This window comes from Phodopus roborovskii, unplaced genomic scaffold (genome assembly GCF_943737965.1).
Source record: "Phodopus roborovskii unplaced genomic scaffold, PHOROB, whole genome shotgun sequence".
Lineage (NCBI taxonomy): Eukaryota > Metazoa > Chordata > Mammalia > Rodentia > Cricetidae > Phodopus > Phodopus roborovskii.
In genome coordinates, this window is record NW_026126693.1 from 3,628,244 (window position 1) to 3,650,504 (window position 22,261).

The window sequence follows — 22,261 nt, forward strand, 5'->3', positions numbered from 1 at the left end:
TCACAGAGCAGCAACAGTGGAAAGCATGAACAGCCTCTGAACCATGTGTGGCCTATGAGCTGACACACAGCCCTAATGTGACAGATACCAGGAAGGGCCCAGGAAAGAAACTTTCCCACCATGCAACTACACTATCCTGCTTATGACCCACTTTATTCAGACCTATCAATTACTGTATACTTTAATCATATGTTTCTCCTACAGCACTTTTATATATATATGTATGTATGTATGTATATGTAAACAAATGCTACTGCTTTTGTACTATAGTGATATAAATAGCACAAATAGCATAATATGTAATTACTTTACGCAAATATTTTCTTTTCAAAGTAATAACTTATGGCTGTGGTCTTCTCATTAAATGTTGGCCTCTCAAAGTCTAAGAAAATGACTTCCAGAAATCTGATTAAATTTGAGTTGCCCTCCACACTTGGTTCTTCATTTTTACTGGCATATTTAAGATCTGAGTCCCCTTCGGTATCTTTCTAATATCCCGCCTTTAAGAAGAGCAGCTTCACTGATGGACACAGCCATACTTCTACCTTCTCTTCCCTGCCCTATTCACTGTTGCACTTACAGTTTGATTTTGTGTCTCTGTTTGGTTGGTTGTTTTTTGTTTGTTTCTTTTTCCAGAGTCAGAGTTTCTCTGTAGTCCTGCCTGTCTGGGAACTCACTGTGTAGACCAAGCCTGCCTCTGCCTCCAGAGTGCTGGGATTAATGAAGTGCACCACACGCTTACATTTTAATAGTCCACACAAGTGACTTATTGACTTTGTTTATTCATTCTTTAGCACATAATAGTGTTCTCAGCACATAGATAGATGTGCTCAGTAAATACTAGCTAAATAAATGAGTGTATGGACAGACCGGAATTCATAAGATCCATGACGATAAGCCAATGGCAATGTACTTATTATGTACCTGTGTGTATTCCTCTACAGCTTTTGTTAGTTTCTCAGAAGGAACAAATATTCCCTTAAAAACCACTGGCCTGGCAGGTTCTCAGTCAACCCAGTTTTTAGAATCTCCCAAATTGTTAGAATGAAGAGACATAATTCTACCTTCATCCAGCCACTTAACTCTTTGAAATGAAACAATACTGAACCTATCATCACTAATCTCTATTTTTAGAAGCTGTGGCTCAAAACCAGGAAGAAATTTACACACACACACACACACACACACACAAAACCACATAGCTCACCTATCCTAATTACCCCTAATCCCTCTCCTCCTGGTTTAACTGTTTTTCCTCAGATGAAGTTCATCAAGGAAAAAACGAAAGGCCAGGTGTGTTGGTGCACACCTGAGATCCCGGCACTCAAGGATGAGGTTAGAAGAGCACAAGTTCAAGGTTAGTGTGAGAGGTAAATAGGTTCCAGGGCAGACTGAATTACATAGGGAGCCTGAGTCTCACAAACAAACACTTTTCTTGTTCCTTGCCTCGTCCTAAAACTCCCCACATATAAATGCTATCTATTAATGTCTAACCTAATTCTAAAAGGTCCTTAAAAAACAATATTGAGGCCAGACATGGTGAAACACACCTATAATGCTATAGGGCAGTAGAGTTTACAAGTTTGAAACCAGCCTGTCTCAATAAACAAATTAAAAAAAATTATTGGGCTCTAGGCTTAATCTTCAACAGAGCAAATATATGCATATGTGTGTATAAATGCATAATATATAAGTAGATTTACTATGAATATTTCTAACATGAAAGTAATAGAAGAATTATTTTCTTCATCATCCCCCTTTTTTGAAACTGGATCTTTCTGTGTAGCCTGAGGTGTCCCAGAACTCACTATGTAGATCAAGCTGGCCTTGAACTCACAGAGATCCACTAGCCACTGCCGCCTAAGTACTGGCATTAAAGGTGTGCACCACCCCACTCAGCATGATGTAAGATTTTCAATCCTATATCCTTTAAAGAAAAACAGGCAACATTTACCAAGTAGATCTAACACCAAAATCCACCTCTACCCACACAGCCCCTTACCTCTGCCCACTGTGGACCAAAGCCTTCAGGAATGCCCCTAGTCTTTTCATACCATCTCATCCAGCCCTGCCAAAACACATCTGACTCTTCTAATATTCTCTAAACTAAAGGGTAACAAATTATATCCTTAGTAAAACTACTGCAGTTAAAAGCTAATAAACTATAGTCAGCCTCGGTAGCTCTGCAAAGGACATCAAAAGGTTTCTTTCATAGCACTGGTGGCTGAGTCCAAGGATTAAAGACACATTTTAAGCCGTGCCTTACTTTGTAGAGAGCATAATCCAAATTCTTATCAGCTTGTTACTTTCTGGAACACACGATGCACCTTCTCACCTTTATATCATGATTCATGTGATCATCTGACCTAGAAAACCACTGCAAAATAGATTTCTAGGTTCAGCACACATACTCCTAAGATCCCCTACCAGTCAGAACTGACCACTTGTAACCCTCTGTTTCTAAAGCACTTTACCTCAGCCTCCGGCTACAGACTGCAAGGGATTATTATTATTTACACATGCACTGTGCTGCTAAACTAGGAACTTGAGGTAATGGGTCATAAGATTAACTTGTCTCTTCAAACTTACCATCATGTCTCTCCATACAGAAACAGTTCAAATCACTAAATAGAGGGCCATACCTCATAAAAAAAAAAAAAAAAAAAAAAAAAACCCTAAAATGTATGTATGTATGTATTTAAAGTATACACAAAACATTCAAAAACAGCTAAATGCTGCCTACCTCTTTGGAACCTGGAACACTGCTGTGGTCTTTTTCCATTATCAGCCATCTAAGAACACTTGAGATAGAGATGTTTTTCCATGTTGGCCATGGGTTAACAAATCTCCCATCTTTTCCTTTCTTCGATTTAGTGACATCTTCCTCTAGTCTATAATCCAGTTTGAAGCTTTTCCTGGAAAACCTAGAGGACACACTTCCTCCTGAGCTCTGTACTGAATTCTGGCGCTTCCTTACTGTTTCTTTAGGATATTGATAGCTTGTTGTTGGAGATGGGCTCTTTTCATTTTCATCCATGTCCTTTGGTGAGAAGCTTGAAAAAGAAAAAGAAAAAAGGAAAGGGGAGATTACCAAGTTTGACAAAAAGTCATTGTGGTAGTTTAAATGTAATTGGCCCCCATGAACACATAGGAATATCACTATTAGGAGGTGTGGCTTTGTGGGAGGAAGTGTGTCACTGTGGAGGCGGGCTTTGAGGTCTTGTGTATACTCAAGCCACACCCAGTGTCTCAGACCACTTCCTGTCGCCTGAAAGTCAGGATGTAGGACTCTCAGCTCCTTCTCCAGCACCATGTCTGCCTGTATGTCACCATGTCCCACCATGACCTCTGAAGCTGTAGGCCAGACCCAATTAAATGTTTTTCCCTTATAACAGTTGCTGTGGTCATGGTGTCTCTTCACAGCAATAGAAACCTTAAGTCAGTCATTAAAGCATATTAATATCATTGTCAGCCAGCAATATTTCCCCAACCTTGTAATAACTGTTTGTATTAATTCAAATGTTCTTGCTGCAAAATATATTTTTAAAGCCCAGTATTACTACTTGCTAAAAAGAAAAGATATTAGCCTTCCCAGTCAACATGCCAGCCAAGCCTTTCAAAGTCCCTTCACTGTTGTAACCTAAAACATTATTTCACTAGCCAGCATTTAGACACAAAAATGTCTGTTTCAATGACATTCCACAGAGTAAATAGAAGCACTATTATGATTTGGATACAAAGCACTCCCCCAAAAGGCTCACATGTTAAAGGCTCAGTTCCCAACAAAGCTGTTTTCAGAGGCGGAGCTTCTGAGAAGAGACTAGATCATGGGGGCTCTGCCTTCATCAACGAAATGATCAACCATTGGGAGGTGCAGGAATTAAGAAAGCTGGGACCCACTTGGATGAAGGGATGTACATTGGGAAAGAGATGCATTCCTACCTCTCCCTAGCCACCCTGCTCCAACATGCCTTTCTGCCACAGTGGCAGTCTCCCACAGGACAGGCCCAGAGCCCTCTACCATATACCAAAACCTCTGTGAACCAAAAATACTTGCTCTTTTTAAATTGCTTCCCTTAGGCACATGTCACAGGAAAAAAACAAATGAACAAACACAAGCACCTTTCCATATTCATAGTTTCATAATTGCTAATATTCTTAACAATAAGGTAAGACCTGCTTAATTTCTTAATGATGTCTCAGTAATTCAAGAGGCTTACATATAACTCTACTAAGCTTAGTCATTCTCATCATGACCTACTCTGTAACTATTCCCCCAGAGAATGAGTCCACCCACCAAGAAGGAGACAGCATATTAATTAACTTAGTAACAACATAAATTCTAAGTAATTCAGACTCAAAACTACCAAGACACTCCAGGATCCTAGCTTTGAATAAATTTCCCACCTGTTCATCTTGATTTTTCTTCATCTATAAAATGGAGATAAAGACATTATTGGCTCCTAGGGTTACTGAGAAGACTAAAACATCTGAGTCAATGAAAGCACTTGGAAACTTAGGCACACACCAGCTCAGACCACCTCAGTTGCTACCTCTGAATTTGTTACTGCACAATGAAATCCTTGATTGTGTAGCACGCAGAACCAAAGCTATTTAGAAGTGAGAAAGTGACAGATTAAAAGTATGAAGTTACCTGCCATGAAGAACTTCATTTCCTTCCTTGTATTAAGCAGACACTTGCTTTCTAATTGGTTTAGAATCAATGCATACACAATTACACGTGTTATAACCCTTAAAACAACAAGCACAAATTACAGCAAACCAAATGTTACTTTGAGGCCTACAGGGGTGATAAAATAGAAAAAAGTCAGAGAAAGAAGAAAAAGAACGCAAACCCCAGGAGGAATGAGCCCCAAGCTAAATTAAATAGCCAATCTGGAGAATAATCACTGATGAAGGAAGCTGCAGCTAACAAAAGCCTAAGCAAGCACTGTTAGGCAGACTCCACACCCCGGGGAGTGCCTGGCAGTGAGAGGGACTCACAGGCTTCAGACCTTAGGCAAACAACCCTCCTTTTCTCACCTATGAAACACCTAACTAGCCCCTGGAGGTTTCTGAGAATCACATGATAAAATGTACATTAAGTGCTTGGTACACACAAATGCTAATTCATTGTTTTCTAACCTGGTTAACTGACCAAATATCTAAATTCTTTATGTTCTAAAGCTTAAAGTGTTTTGGGTGAGGTGCCTCAGTTCCCACAGACTCACTTTTTGTGTCTTAAAATGTAGCCTATACTGAAGCCTTTACAGAGGCACTGGCTATCCATTAAAGTTCAGCTCCTTTCTCAGATGAGACTCTCGAGTGTAGATAAGCATACATTGCTATGCACACAGATAACATATCTCATCAAAGAGCTTACCTCCTGTTAAATTTTGGGGTAATGAATAGCTTCTGAGATAACTGCACTTGTTACACATATACTTACATGTCTCTATATTTATACACCTTTTAATACACACATAGATTGTAATTGAACTTACCAATTAAATTTTAGCAAGGTTGTAAAAAATAAAAAAAAAAGCAGAAAAAAGAAAAACAAGTATTTTGCTTCAAAGACCAGTATAAGGTTTGAGGGACAATATTTAGCAATCTCCTGCAGCCAAGACATACAAAGCTAGACAGGTATATTCAGGAGGTCACCCTGCACCTAGACCACCAATCAGAAAGATATGTCTATACTGTCGGCAACCTCGGAACACTGAAGATTCTTTAAAAGGGTCATTCAGGAAAGACAGCTCTAGTATCAGTAAAAAATGAAAAGAATGGTGTAGAGACTCAAACCAAGAGGCTGGGGGTGGTGGCACATGCAGAAACAGGTGGATCTCTTTGAGTTCAAAGCCAGTCTGCATAATGAGTTCCAGAACAGCAAGGACTATATAAAAGAGAGACCCTTCTCAAAAACAGAAACACAACAACAAACAAACAAAGACCAACCCAACCATAGAGCCAGGGAGCTGGATTACTGAGTAGAAAAGAAAAGCCTGGGACACACACTCACAGCAAAGCACCAACCACGTTCATACATTTCACTTAAATTAAGGCTGTCAGGAAGCCCCGAAATTAGGAATCATAATCTCCTGTCAAAGGCAGACAGCCCAGCCAATAGAAAATGAGCAAAGAGGAAAAAACAGTCATTAAAATAATTCATAGAGTGGAGTCAACAAAGTTGAAGTGTGTAAGATGTGAAGGCATTTGGATGGCTGGAAATTGTGGGAGCTTGGGAATGAGGCAGTATCAAGGAAGGAGTCTGACCTGGCAGAACCCCAATCAAGGCAGACTTCCTGAACTGTGGAAATAGAGTCTGATATCATGGGGAAACAAGACTCCAGATACAGAAGTCAGTGCACCCAAATAGAGATGGACAAGATCCAAGATGCTATGAGGCTGCTCAGAATGACAGTGAGAGCACAGAGAAAGATCTGGAGAGAGATGAGTGATATTTGTTCCCTAGACAACAGTTTTCCCCAGCGTCTGTTCATTGTCCTTCCTCTGATTCCCTTATGCTTTCCCCCTAATCAATCTATAGAACAGGTCTGCACAGCAAATGACTATCCATCCTCACTTTATACCTCCCATGAGCCCTACACACACCTACACACCTACACCTACACACACACACACACACACACACACACACACACACACACACGGTCTTCGGGGCTGGTCTTTTATAGGCAGATCTCATGCACACAAAACAAAAGAGAAGGGTCGCCAGGGCTTCTCCTGCAGAAGTCAGAAAGATGCTTCAGAAAGGCTAGGTTTCTGGCCCTACCCATGTTCCTCATGCCTTCAAACACCAGCCCATTGCCTGTGTTCTCCAAGTGTTAGTTCCTATCTTGAGGGCACCACGTGCCTCCACAGTGATCTACACATGACTCTCTAGCCTCTGTGGAGTAGGAAAAGGGGTGCATGAAAATTAGTAGTCACAGGATTATCTAATACTCCGTGAAGATGTCATGCTGATACTATTTGTATGCAGTTCTCTGCAGGATAATGAGAGGATGAGAAGAACTAAACCATGACCATCTGGAGTAATGCTTTCAGGGAGTGTAAAAATGACAACCTAAGCCTGATACCATGGAGACATACAGAGTCTGCCTGAGAGCTGAGTCAGGAGGGAAGAGGGCCTCTCATGGACTGACACCAGCCTCTGGTCACTCAGTGTCTACAGCAACAGACTCACAAAGGGCATCAGTAAACACTAGATGAAATGACAAGAAAACTAGAAATGAGTTGTATATATTGAAAAGCCCCACATTTGAGTTTTTCAAACGCAAATCTGTTACAAAAAAAAAGATGATAATTCTATATAGTAACCACCAAGTACACTGAGTATTAATTGCTTACTTAGTAGCAGAAAGACTCTACTACATCTCTAACCAAAGGGCGGTCTGAACCATGACATTTGGTGAAGAGAAGCCAGTCAAGTACAAATATTTTACTTCAATAACTGCACACATGGGTCAAATGCCTTCTAAAAACAAAAGTTCTCTATTTCGGGACTGTTTCATACTTTTGACATTTAAGATGTGCCAACTCCTAAGAACTGAATGTACTGTTTTATCATTTGAAAAGTTTGAAAATAATCACAACAGTGCAACATATGTTTGGGGCTTCAACATTTCGCATAAATTATGAAGCAGCAAATTAGAATTCCTGCAACAGGCATTTAATAAATATCGAGTGACTATTATACAACAATAATGCTGATGTTACAGATGGAAAATATTCAGAACTATATTTTCACACAAAGACTGTACAAAGCTACATTTACAATTTTAAAATTTGTTCATCTTATATTTATTTGAAGAGACGGGTCCTTTTACCACAATGTTAGATAGTATAGGTTAAAAAATAACAACGTCCCAATTCTCTGAAATAGCTACAAAGGACATCAGAAGACTCAAATGAACTCTACCTATCCTTGAGAGAACTCGACAGACATTGAGAAAGTTGATATTCTGGCAAATGTGCCTGTGCCTGGGACTGCACTATGTGTAACAAAGGAGAAATGTTCTGTATGAAGATTTCTCACTGCACCTCTTGCAGCAACCCAGAAAGCAGGGCATTATCTGCCAATCCCACTTTGAACTTGCTCTTTCAAGTTAATTAGTTTTGCTGAGAAGCTATAGAAAACCAATGCAAACAGAAAGCTCATACAGCATGTAGGAACACTCCTTATGTGAGCAATAACAATGCTCAAATATACCAGAATCAGTATACTTGCCCAATATACATTTAAAAATACACATAATATACATCTATCTGCAAAGCAATCTCTTAACAAAGGAGATAAGACCCCAGACTTCTTGTTTAAACATAACAGCCTCTTTGTCACACAAAAATGAACAAATGACACCATGGGTTAATAGGTTGAGCTGCCAGACAAACACAGGTTATTATCTCTACTAGTATTTATATTCGGTAAAAGAGTGAAAAAATAAGACATCTTTGAACAATTGAGATTCTTCCCAGATTAAAGACAGTCTCAAAATATAAAACAAATTTGTTGAAATTCTTCTAGTTCTTTCTTGATAATTTTATGTGACAAAAAAACTATGAAAACACTTGTTTCCTTACACCTTATGGAAATCATAGTATTTGTTTGTATTTTAAAAAATTCAAATTTAGCTCATAAAATTTTAATATAATTACAAATAATTGACAACAGAATATTAAACAATAGGTGTGTAAGATTCAATAGTAAATTCTGAGAGAATGCAAAATATAATTTGACCATTTGAAATACAAATTTGAGAACACTTTTTCTTTGCAAAAAAGGTGCCACAGACAGCGGGTGCCCTGACAACTGGTGTCCCTGACAACTGGTGTCCCTGACAACAGGTGTCCCTGACAACAGGTGTCCCAACAGTGAGTGTCCTGACTGCACATTGTCAACGCCTTTAAATAATCTTAACTATAAGACTAATTTGGCATATTGAATTAAAAGTCACTTCACAGCCTAGTGAAAGAGTCACTACAGTATCTGAACACTCTACATGTCTTTGTTTTCATGTAAGTAAGAAAGTAAAGATTTGATAACCATTAGAGCAACAAAACGAGATCAGCAACAGCTCAAGAGCAAAGCCACTGGAGACAAGAGCACCCATTGCTCTTACAGAGGACCCAGGTGTGCTTCCCAGCCCCCACACAGTGGCTCCCACACTCTCCTCAAGGACAAGGCATGTGCACAGTGTACATACATACATGCAGACAAAACACTCACATGCATAAAACACATAAATCTTAAAAACACCACCACCTTATAAAATACCACTTAACATATCTGGACAATTCAGGATAACCATGTTACAGCAAATGAAATAGGCATGAAGATTTCTTGAAGTAACATAATTACCCCTTCATTAATGCTTTTAAATAATACTAGCCACAAAGTGTAGACTTATTCCTGGTAGTAATGGTACCCAAATGCTATACAGAATTATATAGTTGGAGAGGTTGGTGGATGAGGGAAGGGACTAAGTTGGTGCTGCTTAGGGAGACTTGAAACTAAGCTCAAAATATGCCAATGACCTTAAAGGTGCCTTCACTTCTCCTTAAGTCAATCCTTTAACAAAACTATGCGTCCAAAATGTGGGTATTCTTTCCTTCTGCTGACTCTGTCACAACTACAATAAAGAAACTTTCTGTGCAAATGCAACCCATGAAAAGAAAAGGAGAGCGGTGTCTTTTAGCTCCTAATAGAAATAAGAGAGCAGCAGTACACAGCTCAGGTTGCCTTTGGTTAGTGCTCCAACTTTGGCTGTGCCAAGCTCTGTAGCCTTTAAAACACCGCCCAGCTTTGCTGAGCCTTAGAGGACTGGGCCATAGCGCTAAAGTTGCTTCCACCTCTGGAACTGTAACAACCTCTAGCCTCAGCTCAGACTACCAAGCCTGTCTCCTCTAACTGGGGCTTGCCCTAGCCAGCCCCTCCCACTTTTGCAAGCCTGGAAGGAAGCTCTCCGTGACTGGAAGGAGCTTCACAAAGGATTGTTATCTGAGAACAGGCAGTGGAGTGTAACCTCACAGGTTCAAAGATAGGCCAGTGGTCTTTCAGAGCACAAGAAGGCATTTCAGAAGAGGCTGGATGACAAACGTGACACAGACACTAAGATATAACTAAAGAGAGACTGTACTAAAGTACCTGCCATGTCGTGTTTAACAAACACTGTTTAAATGAGCACTTAAGATCTACTAGGGGAAGGGGGATGAAGGGTAAACTCCAACCCTAAGCAGCTATACAGATGTTGGCTTGCTACCTATTATGTTTATATTAGACCAGCTTTGGAGGATGAAAATGGTTTTTAGAATAAAGCATTTCCAAAACCAGTGACCCAAGTTCACAGAACTGTGAGGAATCCTTACATGGCAAGTAGTTCACACTGATGGTCATGTGACGCACAGCATCAGTGACACTGAAAAGGTGCATATACCTCCTCAATGTATGGCTGAAAAGGACTTGATGGGTGTGTGTTGGCCATGGACCAGATAAAGCATTCGAGTCACTAACGGTTTTAAGTGGCAGAATGGCAGATGTGTTATTCTGTTCAAGATGCCATGGCTGTCACGTCCTTTGAAATAAAGGGGTAAAAGAAAAAGCAACACCAAACAAACAGTAAAGATTTTTACAGGGGCCCAGGTCCAAAGCACTACTACTGAGACCAGGCCCTGCTCAACCATCCCCTGCTGCTTCAGCACATACCAAGCATCAGAGGACAGCCCCCAGGAAGTTTCAGGTCAACTAACAGAAAAAAAACACAAGGTCAAAGGGGCAGATAACCATAAGTTCAACTCAGTATACTCTGTAAACAAATGGGAAGCATGTAGTAAACTGCAAAAGCATATTTTACATAATTAAAAAGAACTATCAGGAAAAAATCATGAATATTTACAAATAAATACTTCAACCAGGTGATGGTGGCATGCATTTAATCCCAGCACTCAGGAATTCAAAGTCAGCCTGGTCTATAGAGTCAGTTCCAGGACAGCAAAACCCCATCTCAAAAAGCCAAATAGATAAATAAATACTTCTAAACGTTGCCATTTATATTCCTCTCTATGTTTTAGCTTCATAATTCTTAGTCCAGTATCTTGTACACAGTAAATCTCCAATAACTATAAAACACTGTTTTATTACACTCTAAAACACTGATATATGTGCGCTAAAAATAATGGCATAACTAAACAAAAATGGAATCAACTCTGGAATGCATCTTCACTTTTGTATCTGAATAACGGAGATTCTAGTGTTCCTGGAATTCACACAAATCTTAAAAATAAGACTATTGTGCCCAAGATTCCTAACAGCTCCAGAGCTCCTTCTAGATTCTGAAGGCTCTTATAAGCTTTGAAGAGTCTCTTGGTTTTGAGACTCTTCCTTTCATCTTTCTTCACTGTCCCCTACAACAAAAACTGCAAACTTCTGATACTGACATGGATCCCTCATTTCCCAGTGTTTGGAGCCCCAGCAATAATTTCCACAATGGGAACAGCACAGAAGGCAAGCAAGGTCAGCTCTAAATAAATCATGCCCCACAGCACTTCAGTGTCTTCCCTGATCATTCAAAGATTGCTTATCTCCCTACTTCCCACCTCCTCTCAAGATCAAACCAATGGCTCTGAGGTTAAGAGCACTGGCTACTCTTTCAGAGGTCCTGAGTTCAGTTCTCATCAATCACATGGTAGTTCACAGCCATCTAAAATGTGTTCCTATATCCTCTTCAAGCATGCAGTACAGGCATGCAGGCAGAACACTGTATACAGGATAAATAAATCTTTAAGGAAAAAAAGAAGGCTCTGATCTCCAGCATGTGACTGATAAGCCTTCTCAGAATATTTCTTGTCCAGCCTCGGACAAAGTCTTATGCCTCTGATTCTCAGTGCTGACTGAACATCAGAATTAATTGTGCAGACTTTTGCTTGTTTGTTTGTTTTGGGGTTTTCTCTGTGTAGCCCTGGCTGTCCTGGAACTCTCTCTGTGGACCAGCTCACAGAGATCCTCCAGCCTCTGCCTCCTGGGTGCTGGGATTAAAGGTTGTGCCACTGAAGATTTTTAAACCATGTCTGAGGTTACTGAGTGAAAACTCTGAAATAGGGTGAGGGGGTGGAGTACCATGCCTGGTTCTGATGGATGCTATTGTACTTTAAGTCATTATCATCAGCACAAAGTGGTTCAGGCATTTAGGAAAGTCCCAAGGGTCTCTCTGAAATTCTAGAATTTAGGCTAGCTTGGCATGTGTCTATCATGAATCAGAAGTGCCATTAGAGGCAGATATTTGCAGTGCTAGAGTAGGAAGGCCACCGTGCCACCTATAAAGTTTGGTAAGTTACAGACTATATTCAGTTCACCTGAGTCTCTGATTTGGCTCTGCTCCCAGGGAGCCAAGCCAAGGGGAAAAAAGTACAATCAATAATAATTCACACTGCTTATAACAATACCTAGCAGCAATACGCAAGTGCTCAGTGTTCAACAAATACTTGTAGAATGAACAAATGAAGAACAGGGCTTAAACTTCTAGTTGCCCTCCGTGGAGGTAGAGAATGGAGGTTATGTTTGTTTGTTGTTTTTGTTGTTATTGTTTTTTGTTTTTTAATCACCTGCTGGAAATCAAATAAATAGAGAAGAAAAGCAAAGGACTGAAGTCAACAAAGAGCACCCCACTAACTCCACTAATTGTGGAAGAGTCAAGAGGAAGAACTGGGAGGTTGAAGTCTACAGTTGTATAAGGTAAAGACTAAAAAGATCTACCATAAAATCCAATCTCCCTTGTTCTGCTTAGGACATAACAGCAGCTGAGCAGCTACATCTCCAGCCTTCCAGCAAGGATGGCCATGCTGCTCATAAGCAATCCGTTCCCAGCTTCCTCCTGCATCTTGCTGTGTGACACCATCCGGAGCCACATCCTAGAAATGGTACTCACCACACTGTCAAGACAAGTCTAGTTTTGTACTTCTTCCATGGGGAAGAGAAACATATTTAAGCAGTTTTCCAAACTGCCCCAATACAACTGCCATAATTAAAGTTTAAGAGAACTTTAAAAGAAAAAACAACTGAAGACAGAGCTTACATAAAGTCAAAATTTTAGTAACAGTTGACTCTCAGGGTCCAACCCATGCTGATCACACCCCAAAGCCCATGCTCTCCACCAATAATTAAGCTGAATCTAGTAGAACCAACAGTTCAAAAGCTGACGCAGACACAGGTTAACCTTATTTTGCTGAATTTCAATAATGTGATTTTTGGTTTTGTTTTGTTTTGTTTTGTTTTTTTCAAAGTAAGAAGCTTTTAATAGACATTCAATAAGCACTAGTTCTTTGGGGGAAAAAATTACTTGGGGACCAGAGAGATGGCACTGGCTGCTCTTCCAGAGGACACAGGTTCAACTCCCAGCACCCACATGGTAGCTCACACCAGTCTGTAACTCTGTTCCAGGGGACCTGACACCCTCACACCAATAAAATTAAATTAATTATTTTTAAAAAGAGGAAAACAAAGAAAAAACTACCCTTTAAATCTTATATGGTCTTCAAATTGCACTACTTTAATTGCTTAATTGTTCTGACTTGAAATTATGCAAAGAACCATCAACAGATAATCAATTTAACAAATTAATAACAATGGTCTATGTTTTAGTCATATGAAAAGAAAATATGCATGGATCCTTGAAGATACTTTCCTTGCTTTGAAAAGGTATTTTAAAAGTTCAGCCATAAAGACATCCCCAGGCAGGGGTCAGCATTTAGTTTGGGGGAACTTCTATTATGCACATTGAAAATCCTGCATTCAAATGCTGTTACCTACACCTCAATACCATGAAATTCCTTCTTGTAGCCAACAAAATTTATAAAGTATGGCGGCTTACACTAAATTGAAGGTAAAACACTGTCTTAAAAGTATAAGTTGAAAGCAGGGCATTGGTGGTGCACGCCTTTATTCTCAGCATTCGAGAGGCAGAGGCAGGTAGATCTCCATGAGTTCGAGGCCAGCCTGGTCTACAAAGCTACACAGAGAAACCCTGTCTCAAAAAAAAAAAAAAAAACAAACAAACAAAAAAAAAGTATGTGTTGAAAATATCTAAATGGTCATGCAAAAAGAAACTACAAAACTGTGCATAACCATGCTGAGCCAAGAGAATGCTAATAAGATCAAAAGTGGAATTCTTCACTGGAAGGATCCTCAACATCAGCATTAATGTGAACAACATTAATCCCATTGTTTAAAAAAGGCTACAAATAGCACACGTGTACATTCAACAGATAAAATTGTTTACATAGAAAACCAAGCAAACATGAAGGAATCAACATTCCCTCAACAATATTAAAAGGAACTGATAGCAGCAGCTTTGAGAAGTCATAAGCTAAACTTTTATGAGAGAAGGAGATCTGCAAGCTAAAGAAGCTGAACCGAGTCCATAACCTCCAGGGTCTCTTCCTATTTGCCTGTCTCTCCCATGATAAAAGCCATCACATGTGTGACCTCTTTACAGGAAGAGCAAATCAGACCATGGAGTTACATGATGTTCCCAGGATCTGGATCGGGCCAGGAGTCTAGACTGTCTATTAGCCATGCTCGACCCTTAATTATCTTAGATAATTAAAATCAGATCTCACCCAAAAATCCTTAGAACAGCAGTCAAAGAACATTGTCAGTACAGGGAGGAGGAAAGACATGTTCTACCTCATGTTCAGGACTTTGTTTAGTTAAAAAAAATAAATAAATCCAGAAACTTGACTCTTTTATTAGTTACCATGGAAGAAGGGAAACTTAGCTTTCCATGAACTCTCTAAGCAAACTAAACACACTTTGAAAGGGAACAAATATCTTTGTATGCTGAGCAAAGGGACTCCAAACACAGAAAATAACTTCCAACAAATTATTGTGTTATCTAATAGCTGTAGGTCAAGGGTCTGATGAGTAAAACAGACAAAAATCAGTTTAAGGAATGTTAATAAGAACAAGAAACCAAGTGTCTCTTTACCCTCAAAATTTTATTCTTATAACTGAGGAGGACTACAAAATCACACAGAACTTGTCAGACATTTACTGTTTTGATCGGTATGTTAGTGGTCCTTAATATGGGAAAGGACCCAAGTACATAAACACAAAACCTGCTCTGATAAAGAGCAAAGAGGTTGTTCAACATGCCAGGCAGAATTCATCCTTCCTTCTCCCTTTTCATTTTCTCATACAATCTTGCTAGGTATCTCTCAAGTTAGCATGGAACTCTCTATGTAACCAAAACTAGCCATGGCCTGTCTCTGCCTCCTAAGCACATGCACTCCCACATCCAAAATTAAGAATTGTTTTCTAATCACACTTTTGAATTAGGCTGATCCATCTAAATGTAGTCCTGTGCCTCCATAGCCAATGATAACAACCATCCCTAACTTTTTTTTTTTTAATGGTGTTTAGGGTACAGTCCATATTTGTGGGCAACCTATACTGTGCTGTCTTGGCTTGGCTGCTTCATCTGTCTAATATAAATTCAAGTTATTGGTCTAAAGTTCCTTGAAAGAGCTTGAAAAATTATTAAGTTATAACACATTATTAAGATTAGTTAGTAGCAGACATGACTATTATATATGTGTGTGTACATATGTGTGTGTGTGTGTGTGTGTGTGTGTGTGTGTGTGTGTGTGTGTATTGCTCTTGGAGCTATCCAAGAATAAATATATATGTAAAAGTTGATTAATAAAATAGATAATAATCAATAGTTACTAAATTGAAAAGACATGTCAAGTAAAGCACTGTTACAGACATATAGAAGTCTTTAATGCTATAGAAATTAGAATGAACGATTACTTGAACCTTTGAACCTTACAGTGGAAATCACTAGAATTGATTTTTATGCCAATTTTTTACATGTCCTTTATAGATTTTCAAAATGAAAATGTTCTTTAAAGAATACGCATTGTTCATACTTCAATTAAAATATGTTTTAGTATTATTTCAATCTAAAACACCCGATACATAGGGCACTCCATGTAGCCACATTCTTAATGAAAAGGGATGGAAAACCCCACTATAGCCATAGCTATGCACCACTGAGAGAAAAAATAAATAAATACATAAAAATAAAAATTAAATATATGAATTCCACATACAAACTAAATTTCCACAGAAATCCCCCTGGCTTTCTAAATAAATATCTAAAGGGACATAGGACTTCTTCCAAATAAATGGGGATGACAAATGAAACTAAAGTATAAGGAAAACCTTACCAAATAAAACAACCCAGACCTTATGACATAATGCTTATGTTAAAATATCTTTCAGTCATACTGAACAAATTTTAAGACTCAGTTGGAATGTAGACTCTGTCCACTCTGATTTGGAGTTGTGAATGGAAATAAAGGCATGAGACATACACTAAGGACTTTTGTCTCTTGGATATCTGCTATAAATTCATGAAGCCAGCAAAACTGCTAACAAAGCGTTTGAAAAGTATGGCTGTATTTCCAGTTGACTTAAACCCTTTTTAAACCCTCGATTCTTCTTAGAATCTGATTTTAAGCATACATACTTGCCACGGAATTCTTTAACAGAGCTAATATTTTTTTACAACAAAAATCAAACTATTTTAAAATACAGACTGTTGTAAGACCAAGGTAATCGCTCTTTTAAAGATTATGTAACGTCTTTCTAAACTGTGTCGTTATCCTTAACTCCTACCCAATGTTAACAAAACATAAATCTGTTAGTAAAGATGAAAATGATTTCTTAATTCACAGAGACCTGTGTTGCAAGAATGCCTTTCTGACTTCATGCTAAGCCAACACCTTCCAAGCAAGTCATGGAATAACAATTTTTAAGGCACCCTACTTGTAAAGGCACAGCAAGAAGTGTCCAGCTTTTTGAGGCTATTGACTTCTTTTTCCCTTAATGTTTTCTGGATCCAATTGAGTGTCACAATTCATCCAGGTTTCGACTGGAGACCGTGAAGGCATATTCACAACTACCGGAATCACACCAAGCTCCTTGGGAAAGGGAATCCGTCTAAACGCCTTCAGTCATCTAGGAAGCAAACACTGGACCCAAAAAAAAAAAAAAACCGCCTCGCCTCCTTTCCCCATTCTGTCTCCTGCTTTTGCTCATTCTGTGGTTAAGTGAGTTACAGTTACTTTAAGAGAGAAAAAAAAAAAAAAAGCAAGAATGCTTTTGGGATGGGATGGATTTAAGAAGATAAATACTACCGATGAAACCGAAATAAGTTGTTCTAAGTTGTGGACCCCGTTCATTTACATACAAACGAAGATAAACCCACTTGTATTCCTATCGAAAAGCTGCAACCTGGGAATCTGCACGGATGATGTGATCTTAAATCTCCCCTAGATGACTGAAAATACGGCGGCTCTTCACCCAGGCGGCTCCAGAGATGCCGGCTCCGCAACTCCTGAGGTGCGGTAACTCAAAAGAAGCCTGCCACTCAAAAGTGCAGCATCTCCAGGAGGAGGCAGGGCTACGGGAGTGGAAACCTACTCGCAACCCGCTGTACTTCGCCGAGATGTCCAAACAGTCCCGGAAAGGTAGCTCCACACCGACACCGGGACGAAGCGGCAATCCCGCGAAGAAGAACCACGGCCGCAGAAACCTCCTCCTGCAAAGGTCCAGAATAACTGCAGCACGGTTCCCCGTGGCCGCTCAGGTTCCGGGGAGCCGGCGCGCTGCACGGGGGCGGAGCCAGTGCGGGGCGGGTTCAGTGAGGGGCTGGGCTAGAGGTGGGAACGCGGTTGGAGGGCGGGGCCTACTGAGGGCGCGGAGGTGGAGCTATGATGGAGGGGCGGGGCTTGCTCGCGAAGGGCGGGGCGAAGAGCGGGCTCACCTTGCGCTTAGGGCGATCGGGAACGCGTGGCATCGCATCTCCTCCGCCGAGGCCCCAGACGTGGCGAGCCCCCGGGCCCCGGAGCCGCGGGACGTACCGCGGTGCCGTCCGGCAGTGCTCCTCCGCCCGCGTCCCCGCCGGGCCTGCTCCGCCGAGGGCGCCAACAGCTGCACGCAGCGCCTGAGCGCGCGCCGCCGCGCCATCTTTGATGTTGGCCGTCGTCCCCGACCGTGTGGCCCCAGACTGCAGCCAGGTCACACTCGGCGCCACCCGCTGCCTGGCCTTTACCAAGATGGCTGCCCCGCGGGCGCAGGCGCCGAGTCCAACAGGCCATCTTGGTAAAGTCAGCTCAGCGAGCCCAGCACATACTGCAGTGCCCTCCGACCACCGCCAGACTGGTTCTGGGCCTGCACCACAGGTCGCGCTTCCTAGTCACGTGAACGCATTCCTGGACACTCGACACTGCTAAACCAGTGGGATCCGGCTGACCAATGGGCCTAGCCTGGCCCACTCTACATAGAACAGCGTGGACACTAAGCCTTTGACTTAAAGGGCCTGTTTACAGGCACACTAATTTTAGTTTTCTATAGTAAGTACTGAGTGTCGATGGCGCATACCTTGTGTGCAGTTACGTTTAAAATTATGTCAGCCTTCTGGTACATGCAGCTCTTTTCTAAATTGGTGGAGCCCTGAAATCTCAGAGTAAGACTCAAACATTATAAAGTTGTGAGTCTGAGTTTCTTAACTGATTGAGATTATTTCAAGAAGTAACTTAAAAAGGCTTCAAGAATCCAGGAATGAGTGGATCTGGGATATATGCATAGACCAGAACCAAATAGGCTGTCTCAGTTTGTATTGGCAAAAATGAAAAAGAAAAACCAGGCATTGATACAGTTAGGATAGGAAAATACAAGCCAAACTATAATGCCTTTTGAAATTGAATATATAATCGTATAATAGTGCAGAACACTGTCTCTATACTTGGTTTGCTGTGGGTAGCTCGCAGTTGTAACTGGTTGGATTTTTCTTTTATTTGTTTTAAGTTTAGTGTGCTAAACAACTCCTTTGCCCCTGGGTAGGACTAAATAACGCTTGCTATGCATCAGCAAAATTTTTTTTAAAAAAGCTGGAAATTCCTGCTGTGATACTCTTGTTAGTGAGTGAGTGCTCTTTGCTAAGGGACTTCAGACATGCCATTCCCCATCCTTATTCCATCAGTCATTATGAAAATTTTTCATACACACAAGAAGTGCAAATGTGTTTTTATGCCATTTGAAGAAGTTTCAGACATCAAAATACTTAAATCACTTAGCTGACTCCTAAGAAGATTCTGGGTTCATAGTCACAATAGATTTTCAAACCTAAGAAAACAACAACCCCCTCCTGTCACATACTGCTCATACCATACTCCCAAGTTCTATGCTCAGACCAGAGGGCCTTGTAGCTCCTTGTGGGGCAGTTGATTGTTAATGCATTTGCTTGTTGGCTTTTTTTCTGAGCTTACTAGTAACTACTCAGACTCACATATTAATGAAATGTACTTGTTTAAGAACCAACTAGAACATTTACCTGATACTTTCGATATATATTTCCATCTTAAGAGGGCAGATAAAGTTTTAAGGGTTTTTTTGTTTTGTTTTTTGTTTTTTAATTATTTGAAGGTCTTAGAATTGCAATTCAAGGAGCACAGATGTCTGTAAATCTACAATGTTTCCCATTTGGGAAGGGATTGAAGGTCCTTTTAAAGGTTAAAAAGAAAAAATGTGAGTTACAGGGGATTGTCAAGCATTGTTTGGAGGATCAGTTTACATCTATGGCTCATTAGTCCTGCACAGATCATGCCAGTATTCCTGTCACCAGGTTCATAGAGTGCTCAACTCAGCATTAGATGGGAGACTCTGGGTCAGAAAGTAGAGCGATCCTTACAGCTACGATGGAGAGACAAGTTTGCTCAGCGTGTTTTCCTGAGGAGAAGCTGGCACTTTTAGATAAGCAAGCCGTTATGCATACCAGGAAAACCTGATACAAATGACTACTCTTAGCACATTGTGTTCAATGAAGTGTGTTTTCCCAACCCATCAAATACTACACAAGTTTAAGAACTAGGCAAGAATTAGTTTTCCCCCAAACAAATGAAAAGCAGCAAATCAGTACAAATTCTATCATGCAAGGCAAAACCTTTCTGACTTGCTTTCCCTTACTCACTGTGAAATGAACATTGCACACTAAGCATTTTACTCAGGGTTTAATTTTAGACTCTACCCTGCTGACCTGAGGGAGCTTTATTTGTCTTTCCTGTTTGTGCCACCCTTAGGAACTGGGGCACTCAGAGCATAATGGTAACGGTTTGTCTCTACATTGGCAGTCTTTCAATGTCAGAACCATAAGGAAGAGGAGGTCCCTAAAAGTAGCTAATGGCCAATGGGACTTTTCTTTCTGGAGACCAACACAAGAGAACTATTTCTGGAAGACTTTAATTTAGTCTGTATTTATGAAACAACCCCCTCAAAGATTTTCTAACTATTAAAGAATATAAGCAAGGGGGGAAGGAAACTTCAAGTTGAGTGGGAAGGGATAGGAAGTGGAGAATGTAGTTATGGAAGGAGTTGGAGGATGGGGGCTGTGAACATATTCAAAATTTGTTGTGAGAAATTCCCAAAGAATTAGTAAAAATATTGTTTAAAATATGCAAAGCACATACATACTGCCAAGTGACAACAGGAAGGCATTTGGACAGCTAAATTCTATTCATTGCTTTTCTGTTAACTGCCTTTGACCTGAGAAAAGATCCCTTCTACCCTTCTACCACCCCAGTATGCTTAGTCCAATTCTCCATTGTACTTGTAACATTCTATTAGGGTTTTGTTTTTTTTTTTTTTTTTTTTTTTTTTTAATGAAGCCAAGCAGTGGTGGCACACTTAGGAGACAGAGGCAGGCAGATCTCAGTGAGTTCGAATCCAGCCTGGTCTACAGAGGTAGTCCCAGGACAGCTAGAGCTACATAGAGAAACCCTGTCTGGGGTTGAGGGATTGATACATGAGGGCAGGTGCTGATAACAGTATGGAGAGCTGTACTGTTTTGGACTGCTAGTCAGCAACTTTAGTCAGCAATTGTGGGAAAGCCCATCAGATGGCTATTATGTATACAGTGTTTTGCCTGCTTATATGCGTCAGGCCAGAAGAGAGTACCGAAATGCATTATAAACGGTTGTGAACCACCACATGATTGCTGGGAATTGAACTCAGAACCTCTGGAAGAACAGCCAGTGCTCTTAACCTCTGAGCCATCTCTCCTGCCCTTTGTTTCAAATTTTTTGTTTGTTTGTTTTGTTTTGTTTTTAAAGAATAGTTTCAACACTCATAGCAATGCTTTTTCTTTGTATTGTGAAAAAGGCATATGAAAATTCACTATTCTAATCTCTGAAATGTATAGGTGAGTAGTGTTGAGGGCAGCAAGAAGACTCAGCAGGCAAATGTGTTTGCCATGCAAGCCTCCCAACCTAAATTCAATCCCTGGAACTCAAGTAAAGGTTGAGGGAGAAAACCAATGCTACAGAGTTCTCTGTTCTTCACAAACACACCATGGCGCACATGCCCATACACATATTATACACATACATACCATAATTAATTTTTTAAAGTATTGTTGAAGCATTTACTATGAGCACATGGAGACTAGACTAGTTTTCCTTCCTGACAAGATCAGACTAGACCAAACCTTTCGGGTTTGTCTGATTCTCCATAAACAGAACCATTAAGGAGCATTTCTTGCCTTGACTCTTCTCATCTGCCTTGTGTTTCTGTGTCCCAAGAAACACATTGGTACATATCTTCCCATGCTTCCAATTCAGAGTCAAGGATATTCCGTGTAGTAAACAGAATAATCCCCATCACCATCAGTAACCCGATACTTACTGCCCGAATCCTAGAATCTGTGAACATTACCTTATATAGAAATTTTGGGTTGTTTTACTTTGGCTTCATTTGGTTTGGTTTTCAAGACAGGGTTTCTCTGTGTAACATCCCTGCTCTCCTAGAACTTGCTTTGTAGACCAGGCTTGCCTCAAACTCACAGAGATCTGTCTGACTCTGCCTCCTGAGTGCTAGAAAGAAATTTTTAATGCAGTGATTGAAGTCTGTACCTCACATTGGTAGTAAATTACCCAAGTGGTTCCCAGGTAATCATAAGGAACATTATGAGATAGCACAGAAGATCAGCAGGACAGGCAGAAGGTAGGCAGCACAGAGACTATGATGCAGCCACAGCCAGGGAAGCCCTAGCAGCTTCTGCAAAGAATCAGTCCTCCTGACAACTTGACAAGAGCTGTAAGAAATCTTCAGAGTTTGGCCCCCCAGAACTGGTAAGTTGTTGTATGTCACCAAGTTCATGGTAATTTATCTAAGAAGCATTTAAAA

The 22,261-nt window shown here is 40.4% G+C and overlaps 1 protein-coding gene across 2 annotated transcripts in view; it reads right to left on the reverse strand.

The window, feature by feature from the left end:
• Nucleotides 1-17,548, reverse strand: part of Napepld (N-acyl phosphatidylethanolamine phospholipase D) — a 33,368-nt gene extending 15,820 nt beyond the window's left edge. Inside the window, exons 1-2 of one of the 2 annotated variants that reach the window (XM_051174823.1) lie at nt 17,504-17,548; nt 2,744-3,053 (exon numbers count right to left, since the gene is read on the reverse strand). In XM_051174823.1, coding sequence (XP_051030780.1) covers nt 2,744-3,037 — 294 coding nt within the window. In that variant the 5' untranslated portion in view covers nt 3,038-3,053; nt 17,504-17,548. Of the gene's footprint in view, nt 1-2,743; nt 3,054-17,383; nt 17,465-17,503 lie in introns of those variants that run through there. The other variant, XM_051174822.1, reaches the window with a different exon arrangement.
• Nucleotides 17,549-22,261: the final 4,713 nt, after the last annotated feature.